The 17545-nt window shown below is 36.1% G+C and overlaps 3 protein-coding genes across 3 annotated transcripts; 2 read left to right on the forward strand and 1 right to left on the reverse strand.

Annotated features, from left to right (window-relative positions):
• The first annotated feature begins 118 nt into the window (after nt 1-118).
• On the forward strand, nt 119-3149 carry LOC110698871 (cinnamoyl-CoA reductase 1-like). The gene is made up of 6 exons (XM_021876385.1): nt 119-478; nt 1081-1250; nt 1886-2083; nt 2177-2342; nt 2461-2647; nt 2750-3149. The coding sequence occupies exons 1-6, from the start codon at nt 349-351 to the stop codon at nt 2892-2894; spliced, it is 996 nt and encodes a 331-aa protein (XP_021732077.1). The 5' UTR covers nt 119-348; the 3' UTR covers nt 2895-3149.
• A 2173-nt stretch (nt 3150-5322) lies between these two features.
• Nucleotides 5323-8953, forward strand: LOC110698496 (deSI-like protein At4g17486). Its single transcript, XM_021875937.1, has 4 exons — nt 5323-6015; nt 6858-7126; nt 7628-7915; nt 8373-8953. Exons 2-4 carry the CDS (start codon nt 6916-6918, stop codon nt 8612-8614), a joined length of 741 nt encoding a protein of 246 aa, XP_021731629.1. The 5' UTR covers nt 5323-6015; nt 6858-6915; the 3' UTR covers nt 8615-8953.
• Nucleotides 8954-9409: 456 nt separating this feature from the next.
• On the reverse strand, nt 9410-14324 carry LOC110698497 (dolichyl-diphosphooligosaccharide--protein glycosyltransferase 48 kDa subunit-like). The gene is made up of 13 exons (XM_021875938.1): nt 13994-14324; nt 13766-13902; nt 12955-13080; nt 12539-12592; nt 12310-12423; nt 12146-12201; nt 12009-12050; nt 11067-11142; nt 10839-10910; nt 10614-10739; nt 10424-10528; nt 10007-10090; nt 9410-9792 (listed from the first exon to the last, which is right to left on the reverse strand). Exons 1-13 carry the CDS (start codon nt 14259-14261, stop codon nt 9745-9747), a joined length of 1308 nt encoding a protein of 435 aa, XP_021731630.1. The 5' UTR covers nt 14262-14324; the 3' UTR covers nt 9410-9744.
• Nucleotides 14325-17545: the final 3221 nt, after the last annotated feature.

Consider the following 17545-nt stretch of genomic DNA (forward strand, 5'->3'; position numbering starts at 1 on the left):
CTTTGCTCGTTAAACTAAACTAAATGTCATAATCGTCGATGCTACTTATAACCGACTGGGTCGATGGACTAAAACGTACTTTTTAGTCCTTGAATGGTTTTGAAAGTAAACGCAGATATTGTTTAAGAAATTGAGGTAGTTGGCTGAGCAGTAACAAGACGACGAAACACAAAGCGTCTAATTTCCCGAGTGCCCTCAACTCTTAAACAAAGACTGATGATAGAGGAATTATATATAAAGAACTCCTTAAACAAATGTATTATTCAACTATTATACTAGTAGTTTCGGTCTAATCAAGCAATCAAATCTGAAAAACTCTTAAGCAAGACAAGGAGTACGTAAATCTGAATGGAAAAAGTTATGAATGGAGAAGAAAAGAGAGTTTGTGTGACTGGTGCTTCAGGTTTTATTGCTTCTTGGATTGTCAAGCTTTTGCTCCAACGAGGTTATAAAGTCAACGCTACTGTTCGTAACCTAAGTATGTTTCTTCTCTTTCTGTATGTGTGTGTTTTATTGACTTGAATTTCATGGTAGTGTTAAGCCTTAAGCTCATATATCCTCCTGTTAATATTTGGGGTAAATTCAAGTTTCTCTCTGAGATAAATCTGTGAATATATCTCTTCTCACAACATAATTATTTTTTTTTATTTTGTAAATGATAAAAGTAAAATAATAAAGTGGCACACGAATCAATACATAAAGTTGTGAGAGGAGATAAACTGGAATGTTTGTGCCAATTGAGTTTTTTTTTTTTTTTTCATAGTTTAACACTTTAACCCATTGAACAATAATAACACCATTTGTGTATGCTTATTCATCGATGAATAGTCATGGTCAAAGTTAATATCTCTAATATTTCATATGGGACAAATATAAAGGATCGGAGGGTGTGTATTATTTCACTTGATATTTATTGTAATCTGCATATTTTTTTGCATAATAGGACTACTCTGGTCTTGTAACTAGTTTGTTTAAATTGCAAGGTGGTGATTATTTTCAAATTTACTAATGTAGCTATCTAATGTTCTAAAACCACAATATATGTGAATATTTTTGGTTCTTATGTTATTGAACATACAGATGATCCCATGCAAAAGGAGCACTTGCTTGCAATGGATGGTGCTGAAAAGAGACTTCAGTTGTTTGAAGCAGATCTCTTGGAAGAAGGTTCCTTCGATTCTGCTATCCATGGATGTGATGGTGTTTTCCACACTGCAACTCCGCTTATACTCTTTTCCACGAATCCTGAGGTTCCTAGTTCAACTACTCCCTTTAAAGTTTAAACCCTTCTGTTTCCTAGTTTCAGAACAGTTCCACCAATTTCACTAATTAACTGTTAGTTTAAAAGCTGTGATTACATAACTCTGAAGTCCCTTTTTGCTCTATTAGTTAAGGTTTTAACTGATACAGGGCCGGTTCTAAACTGGCTCATTTGTATGTAAAGTGTTGCACCTTTAGGGGGCGTTTGGTTAGAACAATGGAAACGAAGTGGAAAAGAAACAAATAAAAGAGGGGAAAGGAATCATGTAACTATTACCTTTTCATTTGTTTGGTTTAACTATGAAAATGAATTAATTTGTGTTTGAGAAGGTTAAGGGTATTTGTTACCTTAGGTTTTAGAGTGGTAACAAATGGGTGGAATCCCTTACCCTTAGGTAAAGGTAATGGTTACCAAATCTCTTAACCAAACATTGGATAAAGGTAATGGTTTAACCGAATCCGTTTCCAACCTAAAAAATACACTAATCAAACATGCTCTTAGAGTATTTATGTCCATTAGTTAGTGTCACATGAGATGTTGCAGTCCCTGCTAATACTTGCAGAGTTACTGGTAAGGCAGTAACAATCAGACATCTGCTACATCTTTGTATTTTGGATGTTTCAGGAAGAAGTGATTGAACCTGCTGTGATGGGAACTCTTAATGTTCTTGCCTCGTGTATAAAAACCGGGTCATCTGTCAAACGAGTGATTTTCACATCTTCTACTGCAGCAGTTGTACACAATGGAAGACCTCTCACCAATGAGACAGTGGTTGATGAAACATGGTTTTCTTCTCCAGAAGGCTGCAAAGCCAGAAAAGGGGTAGGCATAATTCTGTTCCTTTTCAAGTTACACGGTATGTAATTAATTAGCTAGGAGGTTATACGATTGCACTTTCATAATCATCATATGCAGGAGTGTTATAGTCTCTCAAAAACCTTAGCTGAGGATGCTGCATGGAAATTCGCCAAAGAGAATGGCATCAATCTGATTTCAGTAAACCCTGCTGGTGTAATAGGCCCATTGTTACAGCCAACTATAAATGCTACAACATTTTACTATATTATTAACTTGATTAATGGTATGATCAATAACTTCCTTAGCTCTCGTACAAAGTCTTAAGTATCGAGTCCTGTGGTGCATGTTGTAAGACCTTTATGTAAACATCAGACTGTTTCTAATCTTTGAGTTGATTTTAGGGGCAGAAACCTATCCAAATTCAAGTTTTGGGTGGGTTCATGTAAAAGATGTAGCCGAAGCACATATTCGTGCCTTTGAGATCCCTTCTGCAAATGGAAGGTACATATTGAGTGAAACTGTTGCACATTTCTCAGATATTGTCAAAATATTGCATGAGCTTTACCCGAGTCTCAAACTTCCTGACAAGTAAGTACATGCTTTCTGAAATCTGTTGTCTTTGGTCTACAGTAGCTTATATTGTAACTATTATGTAATTGTTACATGATACCCTTCATTTCTTTCTTCTAGGTGCGATGATGACCAGCCACTTGCGGCGAGTTACAAGATTTCGCAGGACAAAGCCAAGACCTTAGGCATTGAGTTCATTCCCTTAAAAATTGCTCTCAAGGAAACTGTTGAGTGCTTAAAGGAGAAGTTCAACATTAGTGTTTGATATTTTTTCTTCCATTCTTTTTCTTTTTCTACAAACTTGTTTAGTGTATATTATTGGCTCTGTGTTTAGTTTCTGCAACAATGAAGGAAATGCTTGTATGTTGTGATTTATGGATTAGTGTGTGGTGGCTATGATCTACTATAATGTCTATAATCATGTTGCCCGGGGCATTTTTCTCGTAGCAAATATTACTAATAATACATGGACCATAGGAAAGTAGGGACGTTATTGATTTATACTTTTTTGCAATTTATATAGCATAGTGATTATCAAGTAGCTTTCTCATACTACTTCTTTTAGAATATTACGAATTATACTCCCTTTGTTTCTTAAAGATGAAATATTTTCACATTACAAGTCGAACTCTGGCATCAACATGGTTATCCTATCCATGCCATTGTTTGCGGCTGAAGGAACTGTTTTTTCTTTCTTGCTTCGATTGTACAAGATTTTTGTCTAACCATAGGGGAACTAATTTCCTGTGGTGTTATGCTTTTCCTATTCAGTATGTTACATCTTTATGTTCATTTTCAATTGAGCTTATTATTTACAATTCTTTGGCTTTAGATTACATTGGCTAGTGTAAGATGACTCATTTTGATTGATTCCGCTTCGTTCATCTTGTAACAAGAATAATCTTTGTAAGATGGATCTTAAAACTCTAATGGGACTACAGTAGTGTTCTTGACCATGTTTGGCAATTATAGATTACTGTAATTGTTAGCTGTTTGTATCAGCCAATTTACTCGTCGTATTAGGTGTTTGTGTATGTACGTAAAGCATTTGACAATTGTAGTTGTTTTGTAATTCATCAGGTAAAATGACCATATATGGGTGGGTAAATCTTTGGTAAAGAGTGGTAAATTTGACAAAGTATAGGATGGAATCGTCATTTTACCATTACATACAAATTGATCTTCCAAAGAGCTTGTATAGCCAGCTTTTTTCAAATTAGCTTATTGAGCTCAAACCTCTCTCAACGAAGCACTCTCATTAGAGTTTAAAGTAATTAAACCTCTTTTTTCGTCCACGTCTCTCATAACCAAACCTGCCTAATTGAGGTTTGGCGACTTGTACTACAGTATGAATGTATAATAAATACTAATTTCAGATTATTTTACTTCTAATTTCTTATTTAACATACTTTAATACTAGTAGTACACTAGTAAATCATATTCTATTCAAACTCTTAAAAGATGTAGAGCAATGTTACATTAGCTAATTAGCCAAAAATGAATAATTTCATGTTAATGATATAAATAGCTCCATTATTTGTTTTCGTTTGTTTGTGGATAATATGAAAACTCAAATTCTACACAATAATTTAGTTTCATAATGATTTGCAACTTTCTTTTGCACCTAACATTATTATTATCATCCTAAAAATAAATGAACAGAAGGAAAAAAAAATAATATGGGGCCCACGCTCTAATATTTTAAGCAAGAGCGACATTATAGGAAAGTGAAAACAATCATGAAAAGCATAATCAAATAAAATCAAAGAGAATTAGAAGCAAATCAGACAAAAAAGCTTAAGCTCCAATGCTTTTTGTCCTTACCAATTACCATTGCTTGCTTTTGCTGCCGGCTTTAATTATTACTAACTCTGTATTTACTCAAATCCTATGTCATTTACCAAGTTTGAAGATTGACCAACTTCTTGTTGAAATTCCCTAGGGAATTGCACCCTTAAACATTCTGATTAATAAATAGGTATAGATCTATAAAAGATTTCAGAATAATAGAGGGTTCATGTTTAGGATGTGTATGTGTTATTTAATGGTCATCTTTTGTGTTTGAGGTAAGATGAAGGATTGAAGGTTCATATTAAAGAAAATTTTCTACGAGTGAGTTTGGTATAACCGTATAAATCAAATTTAAGCGAAGCTCATAATTACTTGATGTTGGGTGTATTGGCATTAAAAGATACAAGTACTTAGTATTATTTAGAGTTTGTAGCTTCAAAATGCTCGCTTTTACATAACTATAAGAGTACAAGATACTTTGTGACCAATAAATTTTCGTTGGTATAGTAGTTGTAGTTTCTAAATTGTTCCAACAAGCTGATTATCTATAATTAAGTGATAAAAGCCACATATCTTGTAGTGATTAAAAACTTCATTATTTTCAATTAAACATTTAAATCTTACCAAGCCAAGCATAAGCTCATGTTGGAGAAGAATGTGACTATACACAAGTCTAATAAGGTTTCATTTCAAAATACAATAGAGCATCAATAAGAGAAACTTAAGCCTACAACGTATCTATCTCCGTTGTTTAGTTAACTACTCTAGAATAATAATTTTTAAAAAAATCATATTAGATAAATAGGAAATGATACGGTTATTTAAGAATACTCCAATATAAAATAAGGCAATTTGTAAGAAGCCGAAGAAGTAGGAAAATAAATAAAATTCCATTGGATCAAGAAGTTCCTCTATTAGAAGTTTCCATCACATCACACTTCAGTTAATTATCTATTAACATTTTAGGAAGAGGACATTATTATGTCCAAGGAATCATCCAAGGAAGATAGTTAGGAAAAATCCATATAAATGTGCTGTAGAACAAAAATAATGTAAAGGGGTCTTCTTTTGTATTTTTCTTATCTTATTATCATACTATAAAAATTGAAACATTTTATTAAGACATACACATGTATCATATTATTATCTCATGGGGTTGTTTCCTTTTTCCTAGTTGAGGGGACCTTTCTTTAATAAAGAAGATTAAAGGGATGAAATTCTTGGGCAGAAGCTAAAAACAGCCTTCTTTAATTTAATTTTTTTTTTATGTAATTTTTTTTTATGATTTTAATTTTATATAGTCATTTTTGTCAGGAAAATGGGTGGGTTTTAATTCACAGGAACTTTCACTCTCAGGTGCTTATTAATTAAGCTCTGAAAATCCCAAAAAAAGAAGTTAAAAAAAGGAAGTTTATAAAAGATACATAAATGGCGGGTCTGCACTAGGTTGGTGAACCGGTGTTAAGATAGAATTATGGGAAATATGATAATTATGTAAAGATATGATTATGATTTGATTTGCATAGTTGGCAAAAGTATATGTACAACCGGGCATTTCTCTGCAACCTTGATGGTGGTTCTTCCTTGATTTAAAGGTAAATATGGGTCTCTCTAATTTTTTATTTTTTCAAATGGGTATTTCTTGAAATTGCATTTCTTGTTCTTATTCCAATGAAATCAAGGAAAATTATTATTTTTTATTTATTTATTCATGTTTATGTTAATATCTGGGGGTTTGAAAATGGGTTCATCTTGAATTTGAGTTTTTTTGGCAAGAATTATATTTACTGGCATTGCTCATGATTTGTAGAAAATTAGATGCAAAATGTTGAATTTTTTGGGGGGATAAATTCAAGAACATTTTCTTTTTTTCTTGCAAATTTTTTTCTGGGATTTTTGAAGCTGATATGCTTTTATTAAAGCTGCATTTTGCTTTCTGGGATCTGAAATTGGGTTCCCAATAATATTATCTCTGGGATCTGCTGGTTATTTGGTTTAATCTGCTGATTCAAGATGTAGCATTGTAACTTGTACAAAATCATGTTTTTTTCATGAAAAATGAGGAAGTTTTTGTGTTGTATGTTTTATTGTCTGAAGCAGATGATGCATATGCACTGTGTTTGAACATCTTGCTTCTCAAAATCTGTATGATTCGCACATAAACTGAAATTTTAATGATATGATTGATTGATAAACAGATTGCTGATAAATAAGAAGCATCTATAGTGCAACATGATTGTGCAAGTAGCAACTAAATGTATAAGTAATTATATTAGTGAATGATGTTATTGCAAGCTATGTTTCCTAAGTCAATAAGCTGAAGAAAAAACCCAATTACTCTTAGTGCCTGTCTGCCTGATCTGTGTTAGATAGTGCCTCTGTCGTCTGCGTGTGCGTGTTTCTGATTGTTAAGCTGTGATGCCATTCTATTTTGCAGGTTGTAACTACTCATCAAGGAATTCCTCGTTTCATAGATTCTCATCCTCGTAGAAAATATGAAACGAGAATCCAAAAATGGTTCGTCGAGTGGTAAATCTGGTCGTAGTAGAGGAAAATTTGCCTCTCGTTTTTGTATGTTCCCCAAGGTAAAATCAGCTGATACCGGTCCAGGCTTTGCTCCGGTCTACCTAAATGTTTATGATTTAACACCAATCAATGGCTACATGTATTGGGCAGGAGTTGGTATATATCACACTGGTGTTGAAGGTTAGCTTTTCTTCTACTATAATAGAACTTAATTGATTGATCTTTTTATAGACTTGTATCGATTTATGATTTTGTGAAACCAGTTTGATAGACTTTGTTACTTGTTAGTGGACATAATCATCTTAGGATAATTGTGAATTTAGCGAATTTCTTGCTATAGAGCTCATCTTTCAATGTTTCAATCTTAGAATAGAGCTAATAAAGCTGATGTTAATAGAGCTCAGCTTTGGTAATTGGTACAATACCCAAGTGTTTGTCGACTATAAGCAAAAGAAAGGGGAAGTCTCCTATAGTTGCTTCATGGTTTCGAGGGAGTTATTTCAGGAAAATTCATCACCATGTATGTAGGTACAAATTGCACTTTTAGTGATCATTAAGCTGCCTTTCCCAGATGATTAGCAGAATAGCAGTTAGCACATATAGCCCAGATTTGCTTGCTGATGCATAGTCATTTACTTTTGAATTGTTAGATGCTGAAATTTGATCTCTTTTGTTTGACAGTTAATGGCTCGGAGTACGCTTTTGGCGCTCATGACTTCCCCACAAGTGGTGTATTTGAGGTTGAACCTCGGCAATGCCCTGGTTTCAAGTTTAGAAAAGCGATATTCATGGGAACAACATCTCTAGAGCCTAGTGAAGTCAGGGATTTCATGGAGCAACAATCACGAAATTATCATGGTGATACCTATCACTTGATCGTCAAGAATTGCAACCATTTCTGCGACGATATCTGTCACAAGTTAACAGGAAAGAAGATCCCTAAATGGGTTAATCGACTTGCTAGAATAGGTATGTAGATTTGTACCTAGCCTTTTATTTCCGTCCCCCGTCTCCCTACCACGACTATCTGATATAAGTGTTTTTGGATAAATGCATCTTTTTAACCGACTATCTGATATAAGTGTTTTTGGATAAATGCATCTTTTTAACTGGTATATTTATTGATTGATATGAAGAATGATAGTCTCACTATAACAAGTAAGTCTAACATGTTGTTCTAGACTATGGCATCACCAATATTAATTCAAATTCAAAACATGTACACATAATATTAGTAGAAAATAGATAATCGATATTCAGTAGCTTTGCCTGTAGAATTAGTCAGTACTTCTTAATCCTCTGATTTGGAGAGATCACCCTGCAACCTGCATTGTGTTTATGGGATTTTTGTTTCAATGCAATCGTTGATCTCTCGTTTGTGATGGGGCTTAGCACTTATCAATCTGATACACTGTTATGATGATAGGTTCAGTCTGCAACTGCATACTACCAGAAAGTCTCAAGGCATCTACTATTCCGGAACCCCATCTCGAAGTATATGAAAACGAAAAGAAGCACCTACGACCCTTTAGCTGCTTTTCATCCTTCTCAACGTCTCAGAAGGAGGAATCAATTTCTTCCTTATTTTTACATTCACACTACTTGGGATGTCTACCATCTTGGGAGTCAAGAAGGACAAAACGTGGGATTTTTGAAGAGGAAGACTGACACGAACTTTTTTTGTACGACTACTTCGAGAATTTAGAGGCAATAGTGAATAGTATCATTTACGTTGATTGTGCATAGATCTTAGGGGGTGAGTGTACATGTGCTTTCTCGCCATTTTGATTTCATTACAGTAGCTGTTCTAGAGGGCGTAATTGTTGTCCCTGCAAATGTGTGTTTCAGTGTTGGTGCTTTTTGATGCAATCAAGCTTTTATTCTTGCATCTCAGTTCAATTATCTTAAGCTCGAACATCAATCTTATTCGTGTTGGACTGTTCTGAATTGCTTGGATCCTGTACTTGAGAATTTGATCAGCTGCTGTTTATAATTTTCCAAAGCTTATTTGCGGGGAAAAAAATTAGTGGTAAGACGGTCTGTACTATATCTAAGCTTCGGCAATTGAATGTTAAATTTTTCGAAAATGAGGAGGCAGCTTAGTTAACTGCAAATATATCAACAAAGAAAGAAGAATTCAGGCCAGGCCTTTGTCTCCATACAAAATATAAGCTGATGTTATCAAATCTTTAACAGTCTCTTAATTATCGTCTTCTAGATGGATTTAACACAGTTTGGACCCTTTGGCTGCTACCTGCTAGACATTGTATATTAAAGCAACAATACTGCTCGACACGTTCAGACGAGAAAAATTAAGGAAGCTAAGCAAATTTGATCCCTACCAAAAACAATCTACTTTACTCCAAACTGCATATAGTTTATCAGATACAGTTTATGAGATAAGTTAAAACGGAGTACTTTGTCAGTTATATCGTTATTTAACAACCATCAGACAATGTCAATGACTATCAATAGTTAAAAAGTTCAGGTATGATGACTTGAAGTTGAAGCCACCTACACTACATCGCCGCCATGCACAATACTACAAACAGCTTTTTTAACTTCCTATCTAGCATTTCTTTTCATCATATTGTGTAACAATGATTAAAGCCTTGAATTAAAATTTCTCCAGTAAAAAATAAGATCAAATTTTCTACAGAGGTGATTTCTTTCTAAGATTGATTTCTACATTTTGTCTGATATTTGTGCACACATTGAGTGCAATACTAGGACTACAAATAAGAACAGAACTTGGGATGAACCGATGTATATCGCCAGCCAAAATTGTCATGCTACTCTTACTTGCTATAGAGATGAACAAGTGTGAAGACGAAGAAGCCAGCCATCTGCATTGAGGAAAAGATAATGAGATTAATCTACAACAAACCTCATACTTCATTTAAAATTAGCCAAATAAAATCTCACAGAAAAGAGAACCAAAACGGAAGCAAAAAAACATGACAATAATATACAGTAGCACTAAAAAATGCACTGATAAAAAATATCTTAGCCAAAAACAGGAACGGTATGCAGGTGGTCATTATTGGGTTTATGCTGTACCATTGAAAAGCATGAACCATAATAGGGATATGCAGCAGTTATAAATCTTTCAAATTCATTGTGTCTGAAATGTCGTACAGGAATCTGCAATCAAAAGAGAAAAAATTAAACCATGGTGAAGTGCACAGCTGTCAAGTGTCAATAACATAACAAGAGCTTATATGAATATGATGTCACAAATTAATAAGAATCAAAAAAGAATACAGACACTAAATATTATGAAACAAAGGAAGTACTATGAGTAGCACTAATAAACGTCTAAATGTGCACGACCAAATTCCAACACACAATTAGCTATGACTTCACAGAAACTTGAGAATATTATGATTTTATAGCTTTGAGTATATAAAAAGGGTTTCTCCAGCTGTTCATAGCTTAGCACACAATGAAATCTATACTAGTAATAATCTTATATACCTGCTTTGCTAGAGACAAGCTTGTATATCCGAGCCTCTGGTACTCAACTTTGAACTGGAAAACACCATATACATCTGGCACCTTGAATGAAGTATAATAAAGACCCTGCAAAACAGTGGTGAGTTGGTGACTATTTACCAAGGAAAAGCTGAAATAAATACACAAGCGAAATAGATATGTAGATAAGCACCTTCTTATCAGTTGATAATGTCTTTAACACATAAGGGCTCATCATGTAGAATTGCACTTGAACATCATCAGTTACATACGGCTCCCAGTTCACTCCAGACCATTCATAAATCTCAACAGAATATTCCTTTGCAAATTCAAGCAGTAACAGAAAAACCAGTTCAGTTGATTGCATTTTGCAGAATAGATTGAGGAACAGGTAAAATGTGAAGCAAAAATAAATTACCAGGTCATCAGTGATCCTATATATTGAAGGTTCATCTGTTTGTCCTGTCTTGTGGTGTCTTACATTTACAGCCTGTAAAATCAAGTGTCTGGTCAGTGATCATGCTTCCAAAGCTTACATTTGTAATATCTTTGACACAAAAGAAACATCATTAACTTTCTATAGAAGAGATAACATTAAATTAAGAGCATAAAATTGAGCATACATAGCAAGAAAAAAATGACACACCTTGAGATGACCTCTTTCATGGAAAATCCATTTGCTAAGTTCAGTCACAAACTGCTCATTACCGGATTTGTCAAATCTGTTACAACAAGAAGCATTTCCGCTTATACAAATAAAAATTTACTTCAAATCATATTCCAAGGAAGTAAGCAGGATGTATTGATCAGAAGAGATGCTAGCACAGATGCCAAACAATATTTCCCAGAAAGGTATGCAGTAAACACGGTGAAGAAAATAAAGGAAGCAAAGACCTGAGCATCTAGTCATAAATAATTTTTTAAAAACAAATTCAGGTCCTATCACTGACATGCATGAGATAGATAGTTAAATACGTGAATGATGAATGTGCTAGCAAAACAATGATTGTCCAATAATGTTTCAAAGGCTTTGTCAAAATATCACACAAACCACTGAGAAAATTGTTGCATTAGATATTCCACTTGCATTTCAGTGCCCAAATATACGGAAACATCCTGATAAAAAAAAAAATGGTCCTCACAGAAACCATCGACTTTATGAAAGAGGAAGTAGTTACATAGACATATGCAAGGATTTAGATTTACTTACGGATCCAATAATAAGAAAATTTGCAACAAGCCCAAAAGTGGCTAAAATAAACAACATATGTACTAAATTTTGAAAGCAACCACAAAAATCACTAATGCATCTTGGACAACAATGGATCTTATTTAGGGTGATCAGTTCTTATGTATTCTTACTAGAGCTACTTTGCTTTAGACTCTCCTAGTAACTTTCATCAGAATTGAGAAAGTAAAGCTTTAATTTCACCATCATTACCGGAAACCTTACAAAAAAGGTTAAAAACTGCAAATGCTCAGTGGAGCAACTGATTGAATTAATGACAAGAATCGCTAGATAGTTGTTTTATTGTCTCTACATAAAATGCTATTAAGCCTGAAAAATCCAAATCAAAGCTCTATTTACCTAGTCAAGCTACCAGCCTTTTGCACTCCTGATCTCAAAAATCTGAACAAAGAAACAGAATTTCTGTAATCAACAAAAAACAATACAGACCTTCAACAGCTAAAAGAACAATATGTTACAGAGGCAAACAAGTTTACCGGTCACTGAAAAGTTTAAGTGAGCCTGATATCAGAATACGAGCATTGTTTCTTGCCTAACAAGAACAAATGAAAAACAGCTATCAATGTTCATGACAAATTTAGCCTTTACTTACATAGCTTATCTATTAGGAAAATCAGAAGAATAAAGAGCAGTAAAATACCTGCACAACTGAAACCAACGATATTCTGGGTCCAGTAAATGTTGGGGCACTTGATAACTTGGACAAAGGATTAGCCAAATAAGCAGATGGTGAAGCGGAGAGAACTTGCAACACCTATCAGAGTTGCAGAGACACAATAAAATAAGACAATAAGTTGAAACATAATCGATTGATGACCGAATGCCAAACACATCTTTCAACATTACAAGGTCAATAGAGCGTAACTTACATGGCTGTTAGAAGGATTTACTGAATGACCAGTCCCCTGGAAAAGTACTGCAGCCTGGAGCATATTCATGTTAGAATCACCCACCACTAATCAATGAAATTAACTCCAGAATTCCAGATCGTTTATGTTAGCAAAATGTATATCATAGAAACCCATGAAACAAGTATAGTTTAAAGCAGCATAAACTATAAGCAACAACTCTGAAAAAACTTCGGCAGGAAACCCAGACAGAACATACACGTTAATTACTGAACATTACTGTTAGTCATTATTTAAGTAGAAACCAAAGAAGCAATGCACTATAATAAGACGCATAGATGACCCACATGAATAGAGATATAAGCTGCACAAGCATTTACAGCCACCTCAAATCACTAAAAGCATATGTCACATATTACAATAATGGATTGACTTGCCTCAATTTTCTTGCTCCCTAATATGACATCTGATGCGATAAATTCATCACTAGCAATCAGTGTATGATCACCTTCAAATTCTGACAATGCATAGCTTGTGTGATCAATAACCATCGCTGCAGGGTCCTAGAGCCATACAGAAATCAAATCAGGAAGAAAGTGATAACTTGCTCGAAAAACAAAAACACAGCCCAAAAGATATGTGCACTGACTTCTTTATAGGGTCACACAGATAACAGAAAGTTCGCCAACTACATACATACATGATAAAATGGTAAAAGAAAAACGTAAAATTAAGGTCATACTCATACTAAATCAGTTTATGCAAAAACGAATCATTTGGCATTTCCGTTGAGAAGAAAAGAATACTGTGCGCCTTAATGATTCGCAGAATTCATACTACGTTTACTCGTTCTCTTTTCCTTGCATATACACAGAACTAACTATACGAGTTAAAATAACACTGATTCGCTGAACTCATAGTATGTTTACTCATTCTCTTTTTCCCTCGAATCTAAACAGAACTAACTATACGAGTTTGAAATAACACTATCCAAAATGTCTAGGGCCAGGACAAGACAAATGTACCATACTGCATTATACAAAACAAAACGAACAATACACAGATCATAGAAATGTAGATGTAGATTGCAATTGATGAAAGAAATTATGATTAAAGATCATAAAATTAGTTTAACTAACAGCCAAATGTGACCATTTCAGAATACTAAAAGCTAATTGCACACTTACAGCAGGTAATTAAAACAGATAAATCGGAAAAAATGGAGATTAATTAAGAAAATAAGCTCACATCATCGAAATCAACACCACATTCTGTTGCAATTTCGCGAATCAAATCAGACGAATTCACATCAACAGCAACAATCAAATCACGTCCAGAATCAACAAATTCAAGCACCGCTGCCTGATTAATCGAACCTCCAAAACCTTCAAATAAAATCACAAAAAATCAACCAAAAATCCAAAAAAAAAAACGCTAAAATTCCAAAACAAAATTGAAAGTTGAAGAAGAGATTACGATCGATGTAAGGAGCGAAGATGATGAGACCGTCGTACAAAAACTGTCCGTAACGCTGTAAAGCAAGTTTAGGATCATCTGCGAGCTTGAAATCGAGCTGATAATTACGTGAAAGAAGGGAATCGAAGAACAAAGAGTGAGAAGATTTAATGGCGAAATCATCGAGAAGAACTAGAATTCGACGATTTGTAGGGTTTTCTGGGGAGAATGAGAGAGAATGAGTTAGATTCAGAAGAAGAATTGTTAGGAGTGTGAGTATTTTCGCCATTTTTGGAGCTCCAAAAAAAGGGTTTTAGGATCTCACGACTCACGAATATACACAACACTGGTTAACGTTTACTTTTCCCTAGACCTGATCAAGTATGGCCCGGCCCGATTTTGGGCGGGCTTTGGGCAGAAATTTTGGCCCGAAATTTTTATTTTTTTGGGCGGGTTTGGGAATGCGTTTTAAAGCATATTTAGTTGATTTTTTAGACCCGGCCCGAAAATGGCCCGAAAAGCCCGCACGGCCCGACCACTTTGTGCGGGTTTGGGCACAAAAAATTCGGCCCGAAGCTTGGCCCGGCCCGAGAAGTGGGCAAATTTTTTTAGCTTCGGCCCGGCCCGGCCCGCCCAATGATCACCTCTACTTTTCCCCACTTTGTTTAGAATAATGAAGTTTAGTCAATAGTCATGGTTTATTGGTTTTACACAATTTTTACCAGTATATACAAGTACTCCGTATCATTTTTACTCATATAGTATGCAGCATAATCAAGCAAAGATTGGTTGAGTTGGTGTACCCTCAAGTGAATTAAGAATGAAAATAAAATAAAACTAATTTTAATGGCTTTTGTTGAATAGTATTACTCACAACTTTCTTTTTTTGAACGAAATTGGGGGTCGCGTCCTTCGAAAATCCGAATTTGAGGTTGGGGCGAATTCGGTTTTCTCAGTTGCCTTGTCGCGTGAGAAACTTGTTTCGAACTGTCCCTTTTTTCCAGTTTTTTAAGGAAAATAAGGGACTGGCAGCTGCTATATTTGGTTACCCCCGTCGCGTCGTTCGCTTTCATGCGTGTGAAAGTAAGGTCTTCCCTTCTTCATCCGAAGTATCTCCCCGGAACGAGCCCTTTCCTAAATGGCTAAGGCTCGCAAGGGCCCTTTTGGGGCTTTGGTGTTTTGAGCTAGGTTTTACGGCTTCAGTCCGGTAACCGAGAGCGAATTTTTAAATTCCTCTGGTTACAGCGAGTTGGACCTTTTATACCCCCGGATCAACACGTTTACACGCTTGTCTTTTTCCGGGCACCAACCTTTTCACAGGGCGCAAGGGTAAAAAGCTGTCTATCCCGAGCAGATAAGCCTTGCCTCGCGTCCTGCTACGTCAGGTAGTATACCTTCTCAGATGTCCAAGGAGGGCAACATACATCTAAAGAATCCTTTCACGTGTAGCCTTCGAATTACCTCAATCCCTAAGCTAAAGCCCCCGCTTTGCAATAGGTAGCGGTTCTCGGAGGGGCTTTTAGTGGATTCGTGAGTTGGTTCTGAAAGGGCCGGTAAAGCATCGGCTACACAACCATTGTCGTCTTGTCATTCCGAGTCATTCATTCACACTTATAAGTCTATGACCTCTTGTTGTGAATGTTCCTGCTTATTAGGCAGCCTCGAAATGGTTCAATGGTCACTTACGATGATTTCAAAAAGACTTGAATCTTCTGTCTTTTTGAAATGAAGTCTACTAAATAGATTTTTTGTAAACTTCTCCCCCGTGGGGTTGGGGGGTCGCGTTCCTTCTTAATGTAGCTAATGTGGTTAATGTTGCTATCCGCCCTTACCATTTCTGGTAGGAAATGGGATGAGGGCGTTCCTTTCCTGCCTCCTTCGACAAGGAAGGTTTCTTTAAATTCAAGGTTTTGTTAAAAGTTTCTTTTAATTCCTTGAATTTATAGCTTCAAAAACTTTGAATGTACGTGCGTACTATTATTTATCTTGACCGCAGCCTCCCGGGCGAGGGCATTTCTGCTTCACTCTGCTCTAAGGGTATAGCAGCCGTCGTTCAAAACAAGTTTCTCACTCACAAGTCGTAGCTTCGCTCCTCCGCTGTGTCTGTGCTCCCCCCGTGGGTTGGGGGTCGCGTCCTTCGAAAATCCGAATTCGAGGTTGGGGCGAATTCGGTTTTCTCAGTTGCCTTGTCGCGTGAGAAACTTGTTTCGAACTGTCCCTTTTTTCCAGTTTTTTAAGGAAAATAAGGGACTGGCAGCTGCTATATTTGGTTACCCCCGTCGCGTCGTTCGCTTTCATGCGTGTGAAAGTAAGGTCTTCCCTTCTTCATCCGAAGTATCTCCCCGGAACGAGCCCTTTCCTAAATGGCTAAGGCTCGCAAGGGCCCTTTTGGGGCTTTGGTGTTTTGAACTAGGTTTTACGGCTTCAGTCCAGTAACCGAGAGCGAATTTTTAAATTCCTCTAGTTACAGCAAGTTGGACCTTTTATACCCCTGGATCAACGCGTTTACACGCTTGTCTTTTTCCGGGCACCAACCTTTTCACAGGGCGCAAGGGTAAAAAGCTGTCTATCCCGAGCAGATAAGCCTTGCCTCGCGTCCTGCTACGTCAGGTAGTATACCTTCTCAGATGTCCAAGGAGGGCAACATACATCTAAAGAATCCTTTCACGTGTAGCCTTCGAATTACCTCAATCCCTAAGCTAAAGCCCCCGCTTTGCAATAGGTAGCGGTTCTCGGAGGGGCTTTTAGTGGATTCGTGAGTTGGTTCTGAAAGGGCCGATAAAGCATCGGCTACACAACCATTAAAAACTTTGAATGTACGTGCGTACTATTATTTATCTTGACCGCAGCCTCCCGGGCGAGGGCATTTCTGCTTCACTCTGCTCTAAGGGTATAGCAGCCGTCGTTCGAAACAAGTTTCTCACTCACAAGTCGTAGCTTCGCTCCTCCGCTGTGTCTGTGCTCCCCCCGTGGGTTGGGGGTCGCGTCCTTCGAAAATCCGAATTCGAGGTTGGGGCGAATTCGGTTTTCTCAGTTGCCTTGTCGCGTGAGAAACTTGTTTCGAACTGTCGAATTCGGATTTTCGAAGGACGCGACCCCCAACCCACGGGGGGAGCACAGACACAGCGGAGGAGCGAAGCTACGACTTGTGAGTGAGAAACTTGTTTCTAACGACGGCTGCTATACCCGATAGTAGCCATATTACTTATATTACTCACAACTTAACAACACTCAAAAACCTACAAATTGGTGATCACGAGGGGCAAGCCACCTACAAATTGTAAGTGGGAATTAATAAGTTTATGAACTGAAATATTTTTATCTGTGGTGCATATATAATCATTCTTCCTATCATTTGTAAAATTTCTACATCCATTTTTAGGTTTAGTTATGACACTATACCATTTCTTTATTTCACGTTATAAAATAAATAAATAAAATTATTGGTTTTTATACTATATTATGCATTTATATGTATTTATCTTTTCCTTCACACTTTCTTCTCGAATCTTGAGAGCACAAGAGGAACTTATGAAAATGGTGGAGAAACAAGAACAAGAATATTGTGTAAAC

The sequence above is a fragment of the Chenopodium quinoa genome, unplaced genomic scaffold (assembly GCF_001683475.1).
Source record: "Chenopodium quinoa cultivar QQ74 unplaced genomic scaffold, ASM168347v1, whole genome shotgun sequence".
Lineage (NCBI taxonomy): Eukaryota > Viridiplantae > Streptophyta > Magnoliopsida > Caryophyllales > Amaranthaceae > Chenopodium > Chenopodium quinoa.

Excerpts from the sequence above, each read along its gene's own strand:
- LOC110698497 (XM_021875938.1), bottom strand. The coding sequence starts at position 14,261 with ATGGCGAAAATACTCACACTCCTAACAATTCTTCTTCTGAATCTAACT. Across the intron at positions 12,202-12,309 it reads CGTTGGTTTCAGTTGTGCAG|GCAAGAAACAATGCTCGTAT; the intron begins GTATTTTACTGC and ends TGTTCTTGTTAG. Across the intron at positions 12,051-12,145 it reads CTTAAACTTTTCAGTGACCG|ATTTTTGAGATCAGGAGTGC; the intron begins GTAAACTTGTTT and ends TTCTTTGTTCAG.
- LOC110698871 (XM_021876385.1), top strand. The coding sequence starts at position 349 with ATGGAAAAAGTTATGAATGGAGAAGAAAAGAGAGTTTGTGTGACTGGT. Across the intron at positions 479-1,080 it reads CGCTACTGTTCGTAACCTAA|ATGATCCCATGCAAAAGGAG; the intron begins GTATGTTTCTTC and ends TTGAACATACAG. Across the intron at positions 2,343-2,460 it reads TATTATTAACTTGATTAATG|GGGCAGAAACCTATCCAAAT; the intron begins GTATGATCAATA and ends AGTTGATTTTAG.
- LOC110698496 (XM_021875937.1), top strand. The coding sequence starts at position 6,916 with ATGAAACGAGAATCCAAAAATGGTTCGTCGAGTGGTAAATCTGGTCGT. Across the intron at positions 7,127-7,627 it reads ATATCACACTGGTGTTGAAG|TTAATGGCTCGGAGTACGCT; the intron begins GTTAGCTTTTCT and ends TTTGTTTGACAG. Across the intron at positions 7,916-8,372 it reads TAATCGACTTGCTAGAATAG|GTTCAGTCTGCAACTGCATA; the intron begins GTATGTAGATTT and ends TTATGATGATAG.